Source organism: Opisthorchis viverrini, assembly GCF_000715545.1.
Source record: "Opisthorchis viverrini unplaced genomic scaffold opera_v5_260, whole genome shotgun sequence".
In the NCBI taxonomy this organism is placed as follows: domain Eukaryota; kingdom Metazoa; phylum Platyhelminthes; class Trematoda; order Opisthorchiida; family Opisthorchiidae; genus Opisthorchis; species Opisthorchis viverrini.
In genome coordinates, this window is record NW_008751918.1 from 638,494 (window position 1) to 660,752 (window position 22,259).

Here is a 22,259-nt window from a genome sequence, read left to right on the forward strand (position 1 = left end):
GTTTATCTGTTTCCTACAGGTCAGAATAGAAAGTTGCGAACTATAATACTGACACAAGCTTTCTTCTTTTACCCACATGGGTACTGCTTTTGTCATCTCAATTAAAAACAGCACACTTGACCAAAAAAGCTTCGCCTCCAGTCGTATGAAGAGTTTGTTCAAACAAAATCCAATAACTTCAATAAAATTATTGTATTGGTAAATACTTTCGAATGACAAGAAGTGATTCATCGGAGTACATTCAGACAAATTTGGGACGAAATCTCATTATTCCGGTTTTATTTCGGTTCGCAGTGCGCAAAATTGCGCTACAAATTTAGACAGGTTCGTTTTCTTGTGTTTCTCGTTGTCCATTCCGGTAAAGGACAAAGAGTCAAATAGTATCTCACAAGATATTCACACAGAGAATTCCACGTATCTATATTCTCGGTATTGCTTATTTGTGATTTTGGATGCCCATATCCTACCATGCGCATTGTTTCCCTATTATGTCGGTCATGAAATATTGATTTTTCACATCACTTCTCAGGTTATCCTGATGATGCCTGTTGAACTTCTGCAGAGACAAACTGTCTGAAATTCGACCCTGTCAATGATGGCATATGTTTCGTCCATATGGGCAGGACATTAGTATTGAAGAGAACTGTTATCTGCTAGCTACTCGTTTAGGTGTAATTTGTCACCGTCATTTGAGTTGCATCACCTGTAACCATCTCAAAATTGATTAAGAACTTGTCATCTAATAATTTAATGTGGTTTCTGCCTGACAATTACGTAGGTGAACTTGAATTTTTGCCAGGCCTTCACCTTTTCTCTACGTTCAAGTTAACCAAATCTACTGTGCTTTGCCATCATCAGAGGTCAGACTTTGATTCATTATTCACAATAAAAATTAGGCCAAAGGTCGATCATTCGGAAAAATTAGACAGGTTCAAGTTGATGAAGTACACTCTTTTGCAGACAAATTTGATTTTGCGAGAGACTCAGCTGAATCTCTCGTTTATGATGTTTCCAAGCTGACTTGATTGTATGCTCTATTAATGTTTCCAACTGACTTGATTGTATGCTCTATTAAGGTTTTTGAAACGAAGCTTCTCTCGTCCTTCATGAAAGCATTTTAGGTGTTCGTTTACCATCGAAAGCCCGCTCCTAGCCCCGTCTTCTAGCCTCATTCTAATTTCCCTTCAACTTTTTCTTTTTTTGCACTTCCCTACATCAACAGTATTTCTACAGACTATTCCGATTCCGAGGATTTGCGGACAAAACATCTAAAAGAGAGCTAGTTCTTTACTCGCAAGGTTTTTATCCCTTTGAAGTTACTTTCGCGAAGAACACAGAATTTCCAAAAATATAAATTCTGAAACTATTTTCCTATATTTTGCTTTACTTTTTGAATATATCTAGCTGAAATTGATACACGTGATTATATTCGCCGGCTCCCAATTGCCAGACAACTTCCACTATCGGGAGGTGGCTCTACATCCATCCAGAATGCTAACTCCAAGTTAAAGTTTTTTCAGGCTTCCAACCTTTAGCCGATCATATGATACAAAACGTAACAAATGAACTCGTCGCCATCTATTTCAGAGTTGAGTTCAGTGGTAGTAGGATGTACAACGTCATTCAGATTTCACCTCCCCAGAATGATGTTTGCGCATCCAAAGCCCGAATTCAGTTCTCTCATTCGTTTGCTGACTATCCGTTTATGTTAGTTCTGACATGCAGAGTGCCTAAGGTCTCCTGTTTTGTGTAGGTAATTCAAGACTCACTGGTTGGTGCACGCGAACAACATGACCAACGGACCAATCAGGTTACCATGTCAGAGACCAATCAACAGCGACTGGAGAGAGACTAACATATGGTCCGCTGCGACGCTTTCCGCGTCAGGCCCATTTAGGTTGCTTCATTGATCATTACGATTCACTGTTTGCTACACTACAGCGATCTACACACTTCTTTTGAGCAAACTTTTGGAAATGCCACCTCTAGAAACCAGCAATCATATCACATCAGTACCACCGTATCATTATGTTCATGTTCTTGATTTAAACACAAACATATCCACCTTGGTCATGGGCCCGAAGACCTATGTGTGTAAAGAAAACGAGAGGTAAGTAAATCTCTTAGCCTCGAATTCCCTATCCTACTGAATGCCTCCAATTCAGATTTGAATGTTCTGTAAGTCGGATGGTCAGCATATCACCGATGGAATACTGCGTCGTTGAGAATCCTGTAGTGAAAGAGAATGGGCACGCAGTTTTTGAATCGGATGGGCAAGTAAAACTACAGATGGGTGCTATGGAATATCGATACCATCAAGACCCGTTTCCATTGTACCCGGGTGAAACCATTTGCGGAACAATCCAGGCACTTCCTGTTGTTTTGGCAAATCGTGCTCTTCGTCTAAAAGCAATCTGTGATCACGAGGATTCAGAAGGTCGACAAAGATCCGCGGGGGATGAATGGTTGTTTGAGGGACCTGGTGAGTCTGCTTCCTTTGGAGACAACTTCAGTATCACTTGATGTAAATCCTTAGTTTTAAAAACTCAATTAAGAGGCAGCGTGAAGAAGTCGGATAGTAATTTCATCAAACACACCCCTGAAGTTTTCCTTTGTGAGCAAAATCCACCAGCAACCTCAAGTTTGATGTACAGATGAATCTCTTTTTATTACTTTTAGGGAACTTTTTATCCTGATAAGCCACAAGAAGGCGAAGACTTGTGTTACACATTTGAAAACGATCATTTAGTTCATTGGAAACTTAAGAAGTGGTGTTCCCAAAATGTTACAGATAGGATGCTCAGACGGTAAAGCAGAACCGAAGGGCAAATGTTTCGCAACACGATAGTTTTATTCTCTCCCTGAGAACAGCCACATTAGGTGCTGAGCTTGAAGGCACCTGAAAAGAAGGGCAGAGAAAGTTGACTGATGAAGACATCAAATTCAGATCAAACTGACACGGTTTCTAAACATCATCCCCTTTGTGCATCTTTAAACGGTTGGTTGATTTTCAGGTTAGTTGATCAACATTTTGCCGTTTCCACTGGATGAGTTACGTCCGTGTGGAAATTAGATCGCTTTGCCCGAAGCCAATCATCCATATTGCTCAGCAAGCTACTGATGATGTGTATAATTTAAGTAAAAAAATCTCTGGGATCTCCAGGAAAGAATTTACACCTCTTCACGTACACATTCACATATACCTATCAACAAATTTATGCCAAAATACGATCACCTGAAAGGTTTTTTAAAGCTAACTTTCGTCGATAACACTTCATTTACTCTTCGATTCTTTGTAGCTGTGTAACACCTCAAAATATTATTTTTAGGCCAAGAAATATGCAGGTTGTACATGGCTGTGTATTTTTCACAGTTTTATAAAGCAAACACCATTTTACGACAGAGACTAAACCAAACGTTGGAGGTCCTTGCATAAATCACAAATGACAGCTCCAAAGTTCGCACTGAACGCTTCTAAATTTTTCAGCTCTACCATCAGAAAGACCGGCAAAATCGAAGTGTCAAGGAAGACGATGGTCATAGCATAATCATCATTATATCCGAAAAATATTAGATGGCATGCTTGTGAACAGAATAGTAGTTCAACCAAGGAGTGCATCTCATTATTTTGCGTGAAAAATTTAGTAGAAAGAGCTATTTTGCTGTGAAATGGGCAAGTCAAAAATGAGTCATCACAATGAAAATCGTTTCTTGCAAGCGAGCAGAAAAGTACAGAAAAATTTACCTAATATAGGAGTTTCGGTAATGCTGCTTGGTAAGCAGACCATACGGTAAATCCATCTTGTAAGCTCTCAAGGAATGGTTAGATCATCGTAATCTTTTTGACTGTTATCGTATCGAAGTGCCAAACTACTGCTCTATTTTTGTTGGGTTCTGGTCATAAAAATGAGGACACGTGTAGGGAATTACACTCATTTGCGAACAAATNTGTAGGGAATTACACTCATTTGTGAACAAATTTGGTTTTGCGAAGCACTCACATGGAACTCAGCTGAATCTCGTTTATGATGTTTCCAGGCAACTGAATGTGCTGCACCAGGCAGCCTCATGTTTCAGTTGTTACAACATTCGAGATATCGTGATACATATATGTACCTAATGCAACACATATAAGGTTGCTGAAAATCCTTCGACACTTCGCGACCGGTTCCACCTTTCGTGGGTTTCATCAGGTAGATGCAGTCCCCGAGGTGGACGGGAACTCGGAGACTGCACCTACCTGATGAGCGCTAAGAAGGGCAAAACCTGTCGTGGGTTTTCAAAGGACACATGGGAAGTTCTATATGAACCACCTTCCTTTGGGTGACTCCCTGCACATTCAGCTGCCGAATACTTGTTTTTAAACTGCCGGGACTGACAGCGAAGGAACCGCAAGACGCTTTTTGTTCTGTCTTTGTGTGTGCTATGCCACCATTCAATCTTACCATAATCTTTTTGCTATTGGGCTCATCTGCGGTCACTTAATGTGGCATACCAATGTAACAAATAAAGCACTATCCACGATTTAATCAATATAATTTCGTACAAGAACACAATAAAAATCGTGAAAATCAGAAGTTACTCTGTTTTCTTTGTTATCACTATGTAAAGGACGACCTCTTTACCCCTCCAACTTGAGTTCCTCTTTCTCCATGCAAATTGGATATCGGAAACAAAATCTTTGTTTGTTTAAACTTGCAACTCACAAGTGTTTGCATATCTAATTCAAACCTGTGGTACGCATATTCACTTTTAGCACAGTCTTTCGAACGGCCACGACCATTGTTCCGCTCCTGGTGACATTGCAAATATTACCACAGATATCCCGTAACAGGCGTCCCTAGCCACTTTTATTGCAAATAGAATAGCTGGAAATCTAGACTGCACAGCAGTTGTAATGTGGACGTGATTGAAAAGACCAAACTTTCTGCAATGAATTTTTCTATACTATGTTTGTACTTTAATCAGACAACGGGTGAACTACAAAAAAAGGCCGTTCAAGCTGGACAAAATACAATATTGGGTTATAATACGTAATAACAACACCAAAATTTACCACCAAAATCTATCACTCATTCGAAAATTACTTCTACGCAGGATCAACAAGAAAGTAATGTAACAATTTACTGGTAACAACGGGCCTGATAGTTACTTGTGAGATTATGCAGCTTGGTGATCCAGGCAAAAACCTTTGGGAACCTCTGAATTAAGCTGTAAACACGTCTAACCATTGAGTTCTTTGGGCACCGAGGCGGTTGCTTTGCATAACAAACATTGCACAGTCCTACGCATGGCGTAGACAGACCTTGAACTTTCACTATACGCAACTCGCTGAGTAGGCCGTTCCGTAAGTTGTCTTTTATGCTTGGAGTAAAAACGAACATACGTTACATACACCCCAAGAATTTCGCCTACAGAAAACCACAGAAAACCACTAATGGTCATCTAGGCAATTTACGTAGTTGTAATACGTCGACGGTTATTTTATCACAAAGCATCGTCGTCAGAGGTACATACGCTGTATGAATACCAACCTTGAGTCGTTGTAACCCTATGCTCCCTGTGTGGTTGTCCAGTGTTAGGAAAGGCCTAATGAGACAACGCTCCACACAAGTGTATATTAAGGCTATTCAGATCGTCATATTCGTTGCAGCAGTGAATCCAAATGTTCAATTCATCAAATATCAATGGCGGACAAACTATAATTGTTGAAACCGACGGTAGTATACACTCATAAACAGCAGGACTAAGGAACTCTGTGACAAGTATGGAATGATGGCTGCGCCCTGTTGAGTGTTAGGTAAAGGCGTTTACCCAAAGTTATGACTGACAGCACTACGAAGGGAACAATCTGACCCAAATGGAACATCAAGTATTCTTTAACGAACCGATATCATCAGGTTAATCCTGGGTACAAGCCTGCCAGAGAGCACGGTAGTAGATCTCGTAGGGCTAATTGAGTTGTGGAACATTTGGTGGAAATAATTCTGTGAAAAAACCAAACTATATGGGAGGTGCAATAAAGTTACTGGATAACCTTCCATCCCAAATAAACTGCAAATGAAGTGATGTGTCACGTGAAGTGTGGCATATCAGCCCGTTTTCACACAGCTTACTGTCTTTTGGATTTCGCCACGCGATGGACCCACTTGAATCAAGAGTATATTTATTAGGCCACCGATTTTATATTTCTACGGAGATGCAGCGTTGTTCTGTCGCTTTCGCAAAACAACACAGACTGGATTCAGCGATGAATGTCGACGGGTTCTAAAGACTCCTAGTTCTGTTGAATGATAATGAGAAACTACCTTAGTGAATATACACTCATCTGCAAACCAAATTGGTTCTTTCAAGAGACTCACCTGGAACCCAGCTGAATCTCTCGCTAATGATGTTTTCAGGCAACTGAATGTGCTGCACCAGGCCGCCTCGTGTTTTAGGTTGACAGAAACCCGGGGACCGCGCCTACCTGATGAGCCCCAAGAAGGGCAAAACAGGTCGTGGGCTGTCGATGGGTTTTCAGCAACCTTATGAGTAGTACATTACAAAGAGAAACTACCTTATTTTATACAGACTCTTCGTAGCCCTTGTCTTCAAAGTGGGCTGTCATGGGTTTTCAGCAACCTTATGAGTAATACATTACAAAGAGAAACTACCTTATTTTATACAGACTCTTCGTAGCCCTTGTCTTCAAAGTGATGCACACACCACTTTTTCACTATGTAGTAAATTTTGGAAAAAGTGCCCAAAGCTAATAGTCCCGGTTTCGACCAGAATTTCGACAGGCACCGTTAAACTTTGCTCCCGTGACTACTGACCATGCTGTCTTAATCGATCTTCAAGAGTTACTAGTGTGTTGTGGAGGTGTTCCTACAGGTGCCCTTGGATGCTGTGCAAATCGCAAAGCAAGTTTTTTCCCTTCAAGAAGACATCGTCCAGCTGTCTCGACCGGGTTGCATATTCTACTGAAACGTTCAATCAATAATCTATATTGTTTAAGACACATAGGGCTCAGGTCTGTCTTCTACATTGAAAAACCTATTAGTTTCTCTTCTGAGTACTTAGAATAGCGGAAGGAGACTGATAAGCCTGAAATAAGTGTAATGAGGCAACTACCAAAGTTCAGAACTAGTCTGCCGTGGGAAATCTAGGAGCTGTTTGTATCCCAAACATACTGCTTGGGATACTAGGTAAAACTGATTATCGAAACAACGCATTAATTAGGAAGCAAATGTTTGCACTGATGTGGGCCAATATGGGGAGCAGTAGGGAAACATATGGCGCGGTAACTAATGATATACTCAGACGGACACTCTTCCATCCTCAGACCACATGTGTTAATTACTCCATCAACAAACACACACTGCAGAAACATTGTCTTCTGTCTTTTGTCCGTTTTTTATCAGATTCCAATTTCCGTACATGCCATGAACAAATATCATGCCCATACAGAATAACAACCTTTGTGAACCACGCGGATGAACATGAGAGATTTTGAAATACCAAAGATTTGACTTAGTTGTGCTAACTGCTTAATACTGTGTGCTAGGAGACGCTCATCCCCGAATAACACTACTGGCAACACCCATTCATACGCCTGGGGAGCTGTTTCTCGGCAATTCTGGCTCTTTGTTTTTCCAAACTGCATTTTTCAAACTTAACAATCTAAGTGGATTTCTTGCCCCTGGTGTTGGACATGGTAGAACATGAAAATATGGGATGATGCCAGATTCCATTTAGTGTTCGTCCGACTGGATGCATGCTTGACTAAAGGAGGTCTCAACAAGCTCTTTCGTTCCCCAGTTCCCTAGCTGTTCTCCCCTGTTACCGGATAGCACGCGACCAAAAGAAAATAGAGCAAGGAAAAAAGAGGCAAGAAGGAAAGAAGAGTAAAGGGTGGAAAGAACAAATCTCTGCCTGATACATACTTCCATGTCCTTTTTCTACCTGTTAGCGCTGTGATCTTGTATACCTTTTATTCACTGTCCCACTTTGTCCGAACACCTGCATAGGCGAAACCAAAAATTAAAAAGGTAAATAGGCATAGTGGATGAATGATGAAGAAGCAGAATTAGAAACAGAGGCTGGAATAAAGCCGTATAATGCAAAGGCACGAAGTGAAGAATGAAGAAATGCCTACTGAAAAGGGTGAAATCTGAAAGAAAATTAGCAATTGAACAACTGTATCTGTTCCTAGTGTTTTAAATCGCCTTGTGTTTTCTTACGGAAATGGGCTCGCTTCCTGAACAAGACTCTGGAGGAACCTGTGGAAAGAGTCATGGCGTACTTAAGGGTCTGGTTTTCTTTTTCTTTAAAATAAGTTTAGTATTCTATTTTGGAAAAATATTTCAGGTAAAACTGAGTGGAGGGATTGCAAGATAAAATAAAATTGTTGGAGCATAATTTCCCTTAATCTACCGAAGGTTTTGTGCTGTAACGCGACGTGAAATTTTGTATTCCTAGGCAAACCTATGGTTGACAGGTTACTTATTCTTCTAGGTATGGATCCATGAGCTAAAAAGGGAATTTTATAAATTTCAAGGCTTTATATTATTATCTTTTTAACATGACCACAGTTTTTGCATTCCACTAACCTAAGAAAAATCAAGACGATCACCTCAGGTTTTATAATAATGGAATAATTAGAGCAGGAAAAATGTGTGAGACTTAGCAAGCCATCAAAACGGGAAAATGTAACGGCTGTTCATGTTGAAATCCTTAAATGTTCCCTACTTTTTTTATTTCTTACTTAACTAATGCACTCTGATGAAAATCCGAGTTAAGACCCATTCTCAAGAATTGGGACTCGCCAGAGTCCATCGCTTGATAGTTTTCCTACCATTGAGTGGTTGCCAGGAGTTAAAAGCATGTTGGAAATGGTACAACAATCATTTTCACACTATATCCCTTACCTCTCCGTTTTTTCCGTTGCACTTTGTTGACTGCCATAATTTCGTAAGAAACGATTATGTCCTTTAAAAACAAATCCGTTTTGAGGAAAACAGAAACGGTTAGAGTTCCGATGTCAGGTGCAGATGGGTTTAGTTGAAAAGGCTCTGATCTCGAAAGAAGTTGAAGGAAATTTCACTTTTAAATTTGCAGCAGTAATCTTCTAAATGTTATTTGAACCCAACTTGAAGAACATGCCACTCACCAGTTCAATGTGGTATGGGACATCTCAAATCCCATGGTTGGGCTACTTTTCCGCTTCAGATGGACACGTCATTACAGATCCTTTGCTTAATTTATTCAGTTACCTTATATTTTGTGGTGAACCCGCTGGTTTCCTTCTTCCAAAGGCGTATACTATCCTTGCGTACAAGCCGAGGTCCTTGGTGAAGTAACGGCAAAAGCGATCAGGCTGAACGAAGCGTTGAGATTCCGGGCCACATGTGACTGCGTGGATCGACGCGGGACAAGGCGTTTCAGTGGAGAGGAGTGGCTGGTGAGGACGACAGGCGTCTATCTACCCACCGTGTATGAGGAATACGTGGACACTGTGATAGCCGAGAAGCTCAATGAGAAGGTATGTTCCAGAGGTGGGAAAAATGAGGAAAAGAAAAGAGGAATTTCCGGTAAATCAGTAGCAAACAAGACGAGGCAAAAATAGTGGTGGACAAGTAGAGAAAGACGGACGAAGAGAAGGATGGTGGGAGAATAAAAAGAAGGATGCACATAAAGGTAGATAGAAGGACGGCCATAAACACAGACAGACGGATAGGTAACTGAGTAGCTGGAAGGGCGGATAGATACATAGATACATAGATAGATAGATTGATAGATAGATAGATAGATAGATAGATAGATAGATAGATAGATAGATAGATAGATAGATAGATAGATAGATAGATAGATAGATAGATAGATAGATAGATAGATAGATAGATAGATAGATAGATAGATAGATAGATAGATAGATAGATAGATAGATAGATAGATAGATAGATAGATAGATAGATAGATAGATAGATAGATAGATAGATAGATAGATAGATAGATAGATAGATAGATAGATAGATAGATAGATAGATAGATAGATAGATAGATAGATAGATAGATAGATAGATAGATAGATAGATAGATAGATAGATAGATAGATAGATAGATAGATAGATAGATAGATAGATAGATAGATAGATAGATAGATAGATAGATAGATAGATAGATAGATAGATAGATAGATAGATAGATAGATAGATAGATAGATAGATAGATAGATAGATAGATAGATAGATAGATAGATAGATAGATAGATAGATAGATAGATAGATAGATAGATAGATAGATAGATAGATAGATAGATAGATAGATAGATAGATAGACAGATGGACAGATAGATAGATGTAGATAGATAGGTGAACGTGATCGATTGATTAACCGATTGACTGATTGATTGTTTGACCGATTGTCTGATTGATCAATGGATTGATTGATTGGCTGATTGACTGGTTGATTATTGTTTTATTGATTGATTGGTTGTTTGATTGATTTATTGAATAATGGTTGGTCAGGGCGACAGTTGCGTACATGTTTATTTACCTAATTGGTAAACTTTTGGCGGGTGTTCGAAGGTAATTGCAGTTTTCGACCAGCCTTTTTCGACAATTACGATATCCTATGGTTTTACTCGATTAGGTGAATATTGCTCCCAACGAGCTAATGACCTGTTCACACGTCATTTGTATTTTTCAGCGGGCCGTCAGTGTCCGTGCTATTCAGCCTCACAGGGATCAGTTTGGGCGTCAGAGAAACTGCGGAGACGAATGGCTGGTGACCTATCACGATGCAGATAGTTACATATGTGATGTTACGCAGGAGCTGGTACGCGTCACGGAAACCATCACCCTAAGCAGTAAAGAGTACTGTATAATCGTAAATCCGGTGGACGTCGACGGGCATCCTCAGTGGGGTAAGAAACACCTAGTTCGAGGAGAAAGTTCTTTTTTTCTGATGCCGGGAGAAGAACTGGAAACGGGTATCGAGCAAGCGTTCACGCTTGGAGAAAACGATGGGCTTGTTTTGGTAGCTACGGAAGACGTTGAACAGGTGGATTCTTTGAAGGATGGAAACTTTCAACGCACAGTAAGCACACTTACAGCTAGCAGCTTTCTATCAGACATCCATTGTCAGGAATTCATTGGCACTAAAGAATCTAATCACTGCCGGTATAGTGAAATGGTCGTCTCAAGAATACGGGTCAGCGGCACTTGTAAGTAACCAACGGTCATCAGGTTCTCAATCTCACAGATAAGAAACCTGCCCATAAGTACAAATCGTAAGTCTGATTCTTTCTACATACATACACAGAGATATTCAACTAACAAATCCGATGGAGTCTTGGGAATAAAACGGGATAGTGTGCAACTGATATCGGCCATGGTGAAGAAGCAGGAAGTTCTATGCAACTTTTAACCTAATTTGGAGCTCATCACCTGTGTCCAAACAACTTATGAGGAGTCAAGCACTGCTGGTGATTTTCAACGTGTATAAAACCGCTGTACAGTACTTTTGTGTACTTCAACACAAGTCGATTTCACTTAAATGGAGACGTTTTATTCAAGAACTCCAACTTCATCCACTCACAATAAACCATGATTTACATCTATTGGGGACCATGTTGCACTTAAGAGTCAATATATCAAATTATATGAGGCATATATTAAGTAGCTGTATACCATAGAGTCGCCTCCTCTGATCTACCAAGATGTGCACGTTCAGAAACAAGCTCATGTAATCAAAATAAATAATGATCGTTCAGCTGTTACAGCCTTTCGTACCCAGCTGACATACGACTCGAAGGAATTACGAGGGTTTGGAGAGTGTCATGTTCCCAAGCCTAGACAGGAGAAGTCGAAAGGCAGGGGTTGAGTTCGAATCATGGGTTTTTTAATCAGTGAATTCGCACTCTAATCACCGATTATCTAGATTTTTTTTAGTTTGATCCGTCTATACCAACAGGCATATTTTACAACAAACTGTCATTCCAGAAACATCAACCGGGTGACCGCTGGCTTATTCGTGGGCCATGCGAGTACATTCCGCCCATTGGAGTGGATGTCGTTGAGAAACGCACAGCAATTCCTTTGGGTGAGTCGGAGGGCATTTATGTGCGAAACACTCAAACAGGCGAAGTTCGAGCTGTCGTTGGGACAACATACATGCTAACCGAGTATGAAGAACACTGGGAGAAGCAAATTCCCCCAAAAGTCAGGGAACTGCTTGAAAGCGACAAAGTGCCCACACTGAATTGGTCTCGATTTCAAGAGTTGCGTGATACCAGAGCACCTATGTTTGCATATAGTCGGCGTGTGGCATCCAGCGGGGATATGCGTTGTAGACTGCTGAGTGAAGACACATACGACCTCTCATATGATCAACCACCTGCACCGCGATTTACCATACCCGACGAGCCCAAACCATTTCCAGTTATATCATTGCAGGTTCCTCACAATGCTGGCGTACAAATCAACGATTACAAATCCAACATATCACGTGTTGAATTTGGACCAACTCTGGTAATTCTAGGTCCACACGAGCAGTTTACTTTGCTCAGCCTCAGCGCCGGGAAACCAAAGAGACCACATGCAATCAAGTCCCTCTTCCTTCTACTCGGTCCAGACTTCTTCACTGATTCTGTCGTGGTAGAGACAGCTGATCATGCCAGACTATCCTTGCAGTTGTCCTATAATTGGTCTTTTGACACATCTGACGCGCTGACGGATCCAGAGGAGGCCGACAAACTGTTTTCGGTTTCAGATTTTGTTGGTGACAGTTGCAAAGCAATGGCATCACGCATTCGTGGAGCCGTAGCTACCGTATGCTTCGACACATTCCACAAAGTAAGCCTGACTGCGTACTTGCATACTGCTTTCTGTAATTTGTAATAATCAAAGGAAGGTGCTTTGTTGTGAGACCTGTCTGATTTTGCTTTTCTGATTTTTTTCAGTTTATTTATCAACAAAACGCACAACAGGAAAATACCAGTTAATTACTACTGTGATCCCTACATGATTGCAAAACTATGCAAGAACAGATCGTGGCTAACATTTATACGTTGGATACAAGATCACCAGTCTGACTGAAACTTTAAAGAAAAAGCTAACTTTGGGTCAAACAGAATTCACAGAATAGGGATTCGTTTACGTAATCTATTGATAGTCGCATTTCGCCTTATACATTTTTAGTCACGCTGATCCTATAAATTATTGGGCTTGAGTATTTCAATTTTGCTTGACCATTTAAATGCTTTTACATCATTCCTAGTGAGCAACATAAAAAACGAGAATAATAACTCAAGAATCCACCAGCTGTAGCGCTACACTTTGGTTTGCATGGTGGACGTGATTGTCAGATTTTGAGCAACAGTTTTTATAATTTTTTTTGTTTTCACATTATTCCCATTTGAAAAGGCCTCATGAAATAGTCCGTGCTACCAACTAGCATTACTTCGTTGACGCATTGGAAGAACATGACAACGGTCTTTTGTATAAGCTTTTCGAACACGGTGCATGACAGTTTCTTAGTTGAACGATACTTATAGTTAGCTTGATAGATTGCTAGTTAGAGTGATAAATAGTTGACTTATAGTTAGATCAATAGTTACATAACTACGCCTTTTCCATGCCAAAGTGCATTGGAGTTTTTGTCATAGTTGAGAAATCATATCCCGGCTCGTGGAAAAAAGTGAACTGTGATCAGATACATTGATTTGAAGTAATCTGCTGTAAACGCAAAAGATGTTATCTAAAGCAAAGTACTCCCAGATGTTTCAATACCGTCGGCTAGGCAAGACTCGTAACATATTCAGGAACAAGATGGCAAAAAATTACCGTATACAATCAGTAAATTATAACAAATAAATCTTCTACATGGTGATTAATGAAAACCGTATATTTGCCGTTTTTTCACCTGTAAAGTGACCAATAGAAAACGTGCCTGTAGGAAGTGGTCCTCTATGGCGAAAGTTTCCTGATAACGTGTACCTCAGTGGATCTGATATAATTAGTCTTTATCGAAGGATAATATCTCCTTAGGGTGTAGTTTTCGCTACAAACGACTGTAATGCACTCTTTTTGGTGAGTAGCTTATGACCTCTCTGTTATGCTGACATCCTGGTTGAACATGTTTTTGCACGCAATTTTGATGATGTTGCACAGTTGGTTTCCCTAATCTCAGAAATGTCAAGACTAAGCATACTACCCAAAAAAGGGATTTCTGGATGTCTTGTAATTTTATGCGTAGGAAGAGAGTGTTTATTCATAACCGACATCATTTTTCACCCAGTTTTGTGGAATTTTAGTCGATTTTTAGTCTACAAACAACATGCTTCTCGGAGAGGCTTTAATAATAACCCGTTTTTGTTTTGAATATTTATCTGCTTGGTGAACCTGCCATATTTTTAGGGCTGTTGTGTAAAGCACTAGATATCTCTGTCATTACCCGTTTAACCTTCAAGGACTTAAAGCTACCATCCCAAATGTAGAAAGACTGTAAGAGGAACACCATTTTTCATTATTATACGAAGTCTCATAGTGTGGCGGACCACAGAAGACCCCAAAAGATCCTTTTGAACAGTGTTCACCCTTGTGTCCGACCGATAACTAGTGCTCGTACGAGGCACCTAGTTTAATGGCATTTCAAACACTACCATTCTTCGGTCAACAGAACTCTGCGCGAATTATTCGTGCCGCTTGTCTTGGACTTACAAAAGAAGGCAAGGTGCGGGATTCGTACGTTTTTCCAGAAAACCGTTTGGTCATTACAGGAGTTGACATTCAATCCGTTGCGCCAACAGATGAGCGTACACGCGATCTTTTATGGAAGTCTGTCCAAATGGCTATCGAGATTACAACGGAATCTCAAGAGGCTGCAGCCAGGCAAGTTTTAGGACATTTTCCACTTTTTGAGTAAAGTTTCCATTCAGCCTTCATTGTCACAGTAAATTAACCTGTTAAACAAATAATGCATTCATAGTTTATGACAGTGATCATTCACACATCTCTGTGGAAGTTACTCGAGAAAACCTTGCACAAGGTACTTTTAATAACAACGCTAATAATCTCTATCTTTTACGTAACATCAGGCACGAGGCTGCCAAATTAGAACAAGAAGCTCGGGGTCGCTTAGACCGTCAAAAAATTTTGGACGAGACAGAAGTGGCAAAGAGCAAAAGCAAACTGCTGGAAATTCAGCTTGCTTCAGCTGGTCTGGAAAATACCGGAGAAGCACGAGCGGCTGCTTTGGGACAGGCGGAAGCCTTGCGCATCGAAAACATGGTTGCAGTAGAGGAATCCATAGTAGCAGTTGAACAGAAGCGGATAGAATTGGTGAGTTGCCGTTTGGTTAGAAAAATGAAAAGCAGTAGTGAAACCAATCTAGCCTTCCAGCTTTGAAGTTAGGTGCTGGTGGCCAGAATGAGTGCAGTGAGGCAAAAGTTAACATGGTGACCAAGCCCGAGTACAAAAAACACGACTGCAAGCTAAGAAAGCGCGTTCTGGTAGAGGTAAATTAACTACACTATCTAAAGGCTACTAAAACTTTTTAATGCACTTCAGAAGTGTCTCTCAATAAAGATTTTTCAAAGTGGAATTTTTTGCACACAACTCTCTTCAGTAATTTCAGTAAAAAGGTCAAAAAAATCCCACAGGTCCCAGTTGTCTTTTCGCTGATAATTATTCACTCGAGGATCTAGTAAACCTGTGACGTATACCTGAAATATGGTGGGTCGGAATTTCCCTGCAGGGGCCGTACTTTAACACCTTTTACCAGTTTAGCAGTTGGAAGCCCATTGGGTCCGACACCAGCCTCTATTCTCACAGGACACTAGGCAATGAACTTTGTGAAGTAATTTGAGCAGTGGTTGTGTCACCAATATCTTGACAGCACATTAGTCTTTATCAAAATTTTTAGCCACCTGGATCAGTGACTCGCTATCATCCGGCCACTGGTCTAGAATCAGAACCGATGTCAAAGAATGCCTCAGTTCCTTGGTGTGTATCTTGAGAGCCTGGAACGCGGTACACACATCCCCAGTGTTCAAAATGCCTAAGCTTCTGAGTTAGTACTTGGGTACAGTCACTACCCTGCAAGTTATAGATGGACTGCTTTTCGTAGCCTGTTAAGTAAGACGCGCAAACGTTGTATGAAAGTCGTTAGATAATGGGAAAATCAGGCAGTCTGCAAAATAACCAATATCTCCCAACTTTATTCATATTTACAGTACAAAAAACTCAATAACAGGAGAATCCATCCCATTTTCTAAATGAAAGTTTATTTAACTGTGCCAATCAAAGTAGAAGGTAATAAGTCAAAAAGCTCCACAAACCTTACAGGATGTGATACGTAATCATTCCTACTAGGAGATGGTGTGTATGTAAGCCAGACTACACTAAAGACCGTTTTTAAGTACTTTTTTGTCTTAAAAATAAGTTTGCACTCTTTTTTAAAGTTATTTAAATGCTTTGTGAAACGCAAACACGGGCCACATGCAAAGTATCGTCTCGTCAGTCACGTTGTACACAGAGGTGATGGTAAAAAATGGGCATCGGCTGGATGTATCAGAGTTAGATCGTTTTCTAAACGGGTCGCAATGACATTATCGTCTTGGTGTCGCTCGAGTCGAAAACGGGTATTAGAAACCAACCTGAAATATGTTTCAAAAACCGTGTTGTTCGTGGTTGTAGGTTGGAGCTTAAATTTGACATCTGGTGGCGTGAAGTACATATACTGTATTGATGCGCCACACAAATCTAACCCGGGTCGAAACCATCTTACCTGTAAATCATTCATGACAGTAGCAACAGTCGTAAATCATTCGATCAGCTTGGTCATAGGTCCAAACGGAGCAGTAATTTCGCTCACAAGAGATGCATCAAATACTTGGTCGGCGTTGTCGACTAGCTCGAGACTGTAGGAAAACCACGCAAGAAAAGAGCTTGATGTAACATTTTTTGGAACTTGGAAACCTCAGAAGGTTCTTGCATTTCTTGCAACACTTGTAAACGCTTGCCTACCCTAACCAGCACGTGCCGCTACAGCCCTTTTTGATCGTAAATGTTGGCAGTATCTTCCATCATGCCTAACACGGACAGCAATGAAACAGTCAAAACGAGATGGAGCTTCGTCGTCCTATTTGCAATGTCTCGGGGCATGAAACCTGGTCTCAGCTGCGGAACAATCGTTGACGAATATTCTCTCTATAAAGGACGATCGAAAATTCTGCTAATTTGACGGATCGTAGTCCCTGACTGGAACAGCTGACCCTAGCACCAGTGAATTCAGAACCGAGTCCATGTATCTTATTATGACGCCATTCTATAACCAGTCGGTCAGAAATACCGTGGAATGCATTTGCTCAAATAATTCAAAGGGTCACAAGTCAAAATCTGAGGCACATATTGATGTCAAGACGTCTTATATTGATGCTGCAATAAGAAATATCCGAAAACTTGAAAATGTACTCAAATAGTTTTGCTGATTTCCGCGAAAGAACTGAGAATAACCGACCAACAGAACATTGGACTGTTTGCGAGGTTTACAACTTAAAAACTCGTGATCAAATACCATAACCGCTATGATGACCAATTACACTGACTGTTCCACAATGCTGGAATTTCAGACTTAGTCCGGGGCTGGCACGGCCGTTTATCTGAGTTGAAAGATGGTCGGTCGCCAACAAAGCATGTCCAGCCATGCTGAACTAAAAAGTGCATAAACGCCTGCCAGTATTTCAAACATATCTATGGTAAAGCATATATGTGCACGAAAAGCGCTTATATTTGGAGAGAACCTTAAGTTGGGCCAAAACAACATCGTGTCTAACTCAGACACCAGAATTTTAAAATGACTTGCCATTAAAATAGCAGAATTGGACTAAACCATTGGAACAAGACATTGCTTGCAAACTCTACTAGATATGGAGAAAATGCAAGCATTTCATTCCAAAACAACAGAAGCTTTTGGAAAGTTCAAAACTCAATAGCTTTTGTCCACATATATGTGGAACACATAATTCATCAATGGAGACGTTGGTTCATGGGAAGTTAAGAGACCACGATCGTTCGATGTCGGTGAGCGTGATGTTTTTCACGCCCAAGGACCTTGTTTTATGTAAGGATGTGGCCGGTGCGTTCCCGATCTAGTCTAAATCCCACTAGCCTTGGACTTCCCGTCCAATCGTTGGATCACTTGATGAAATAACGAGAAGGTTGATAAAGCCGGAGGCAACTTTTGTCTGAGCTGAGCTCCCGTGAAAGCGTTTTTTTCAAAACTAATCTAAACAGTCTGCTTGATTCAGAAATCATCTACTCTTTGAATAACACTGGTTTAAACTCATGGAATTTCTGTGTCCAACGGTGTTTGAAAGCTGGAAAACACCGAAAAATAGATGGAAAAAATCAGGGATGACGACCAGGTTTGAAATAACCGACTGAAGGACATAGCTATGGAGAAAAATGGAAAACTGAACTGTTGTTGAAAATTTTCCGCTTGTCAACTGACCTACCAATTCTTGTAGTTTGTTGGCAATTCCCTTGCGTTTCACTACCACACCGATAGCCAGTCTCTTAAAACAACTTTTTAAACTGAAATGGATTTGGACCAATCCCACCTAAGCTGAATTTCTTGATATCCAGAGGTTTTTGTTCTAACTAGAGCTCTCGGTGCGTATTCAGATTATGCTTGATCCGACGCCTTAAATATTTGGCCAAATTATGTTGAACGTCCAAAATGATGAAGCGCTTGGGATTTAGGCGAAAGAGTGGGTGCTCTGAAATGCGGTGGTTATTCAATGGATTCCAAAAATGCAAGCACTCGCGTGCACCGCGGTGCTAACTTCTTTCTAGCCATAAATAATACACAGGACAGAGGAGTTTGCCTACACACTTTCCATCGGGCTGATTCTTGACATTCAGCATTGATACCTTCCAAAAATGCAGCTTCCACATTTTTATGAGGACTTCCTTTTTAAACGTCCTTAGCTTGTGGGCCAGACAGTTGTGCGATGGCCAAACGGGCAGTTTAATCCTTAGGTTCCTCCAGATGACTATCGAGAATTTACTTTGGATAAGTTTCTATTTCTGACCCCTACGAGAACTTCAAGAACACCGGCATTCAATAATACGGCCTCGTTATTGGTGTCTAGTGTCAGAAGTGGCCAGTAAGTGCAGCGGTGTCCACTGTATCTTGACTGTTGAATAGTGACGGGCACTCCATGAGCCGCGGCGTTTTACTTTTTACTGAAGCTTCCGATAACTAGTGCATTATCTACACTCACCTCATTGGATGGAAGAGATACTGAAGCGTTGTGAAATTTGTACTTTGCGTGATCAGGACTGAAGCTGTCCGGTGCATTTGCTGAACATAAGGCTACATAGTACAATATTTTATAGTGAATGTTTTCATGGTGGTTGACAAACAAACTACACAAAGACAACCAAACATGCCAGTCCAAGCATACGTGAACGTTTACGCTCGAAAGCTGGATGTCAAACCAATGCTTGCATACGTTTCTGCAGCAGGCGATTGACTCACCGAAATATGTTAATGATAGTCTCGAAAAAAGGCTGCCGCAGGCTTTGGAGATAACTCTAGTTTGCAAGCCGACCTACTCAAGAGTTAACTCGATAATGGTAGCGATAAATTCGAGGCAGGAAAGTTGGAAGAGCACAAATCAGGCAGCCAATCTGGTCAGTGGCATGCAATTGGTGACATCTTTGAACGCAAGATGATTTATTCTTTGATGCGACCTACAGCAGAATGATAAGTGAATAGGTTGTGAAGGCAGTCGAAATAAAATCTTATAATTTCATCGGTATTACGCTGGTCCAGAGCAGCGCACCAGGCGACGGCTGATTTGCCAAAACTTTGCGAGTAATCGCATAGCATGTGGTTATATTTGGGCTGGCATGCTGAAGGAGAACTAAACACGTACTGACAAGCGAGCAAGCACAATCACATGAAAGTAGTGGTTGGCGTCAGGTTACCAAAGTGTTTGAACATCTGAGGGACCACCACACACGATCTTAACCAAACTCGGAGGGTTCTTCAGAAGTATACTCTCCAGCTTGTCTGGAGTGACAGGCTCGCCTCAAAATGACTCACAAAGTCACACATACCAGCATAACTTTGTAAGGTTTAGTTTCTTAATGGGCCTCTTACAAAATAAGAAAAATGTATCCAGTTGGGGCAAACTCGGCTTGTTTTCTCGGCTCAAACAGTCGTGTCAAGCTCACCCATTGTAATAATATGCTCCAAAAACTTATACTGTTTTATTGGTTCGACTTTGATCACAAATGTATCTCAGGATCTGGTTGAGTCGTCAAAGAAACATTCTGGGTCAACTGGTTGAAACGTTGTCTGTCTGATCTATTGAGACAGAATACCCGTTTGCTGAGAAACTAGTACACTCAATACTGTCAAGCATAATCTCCCAATCCTATGCTCGCTACAAGACTTGGAATGACCCTAGAAGAACTGCTCGAGTAATCCATGAGTTGGGGTGGAGGCGAGCAAAATTCTTGCATGCGTTTTTATCACGTTATGTACGGTGTAGTGTTCATAGCTACGCTTCCTCTTCGGTAACCATGTTGCTGAGTAGTGCATGCGGAAACGTTATGTGAGATCACTCTACTTTGGTGTGGGTTGTGTGTATATAAGTTTTTATTTGCTTTACGCTCATATCTAAAGCAGTCAAACTTATGAGTAGGTGCATGTTCGAGTGCTCCCGAAGTAAAATATTCCGCTTACGTATGTATTAATCAGGAACGTCCATATTTTGTGACCAAATGTAGGCAGATGCAGCTGGAAAATCCTAAACTAACGATACTTATTCATAGACCAAATCACGCTCTCTGTTAGCTTTGTGCGAATTTCTGCCGAAAATTCTGGAAGGCTGTCTTTGTAAAAAAAAATAAGGGAGGTTTTGTACCACAAACGAGTAACGAAGAGCGCTGACAACCCTCAACATTCTGCACAGGAAAAACAGTAGCACAGGATTTGCTGATTCAAATTTATTTACTCTAATTCAATCAGGAAGCCGAGTTGGAACGCTTGGAGAAAACCCGTCAGCTAGAGCTCTCACACCTGGCATCGAAAATCAGTCCATATTTTGTGACCAAATGTAGGCAGATGCAGCTGGAAAATCCTAAACTAACGATACTTATTCATAGACCAAATCACGCTCTCTGTTAGCTTTGTGCGAATTTCTGCCGAAAATTCTGGAAGGCTGTCTTTGTAAAAAAAAATAAGGGAGGTTTTGTACCACAAACGAGTAACAAAGAGCGCTGACAACCCTCAACATTCTGCACAGGAAAAACAGTAGCACAGGATTTGCTGATTCAAATTTATTTACTCTAATTCAATCAGGAAGCCGAGTTGGAACGCTTGGAGAAAACCCGTCAGCTAGAGCTCTCACACCTGGCATCGAAAATCAGTCTGGAACTGGAGCAACTTCGTGCTAAAGCCAAGCTGGAAACATCTCGTTTTGCCAGAATGGTACGAGCACTGGGTCCAGGCACTTTGGATCTGATGGCCAATGCCGGAGCAAAACACGATGTTCAGATGTTACAAGCCTTGGGACTGCGTAGTACCCTGATTACCGATGGTTCGGCTCCCATCAATCTGTTGACCACGGCCAATGGGTTGGTTGGACACCGCCCAGATCAGGCCGGAACGGTCGGAAATGAACGTTTGGCTCGCCACACACCAGTCTCGTGAATAAAGTAGTCTGCCTAGGTCACAGCGCTTAACGACGGCTAGTTTTCACATCAAAATTAAACCTATTACAATAATTCGCATGACACGTCCTGCATGCTGGACCCCTTATTTCATGACCTTAAATAAAAGTCTATCACCAGAACGTCTCTTTAGACCCGTTTTTATGGTCGGTTATGTTCTGCCGGGTGTTGTTGATATGCCATTCATCTGTACATGACAACAGTTGCAAACTTCAGTTTGAACCATCATGTGCTAAAGCATTGTTTGCATACATATGAGTCTGCGGCCAAAACCTTATAAGAGCTTACTGAAAAGCAATGTAGCGGATTCCACCTCTGTCCATCTGACAAATCCTGAATGAGGCTGAAATCACATGGGCCCAAATCCTTACGATAAACACCCGGTCCGCGTAAAAGCCCACTCTTTTACATCTATGCTTTATCCTACACTCACTCTGACCTTCCAGCAATGGACATCCTTCCTTCTAGAAGTACGTTGTATAAGAGGAGGAACCGGCACGACCACACATTAAGTCTCATTCCTAT

At 41.0% G+C, this 22,259-nt stretch overlaps 1 protein-coding gene across 1 annotated transcript; it reads left to right on the forward strand.

Annotated features, from left to right (window-relative positions):
• Nucleotides 1-1,976: 1,976 nt before the first annotated feature.
• On the forward strand, nt 1,977-21,714 carry T265_09198 (hypothetical protein; the record flags this gene model as incomplete). Its single annotated transcript, XM_009175210.1, has 8 exons — nt 1,977-2,110; nt 2,166-2,482; nt 9,300-9,526; nt 10,693-11,082; nt 11,937-12,839; nt 14,665-14,822; nt 15,083-15,326; nt 21,364-21,714. 8 exons carry the CDS (start codon nt 1,977-1,979, stop codon nt 21,712-21,714), a joined length of 2,724 nt encoding a protein of 907 aa, XP_009173474.1.
• Nucleotides 21,715-22,259: the final 545 nt, after the last annotated feature.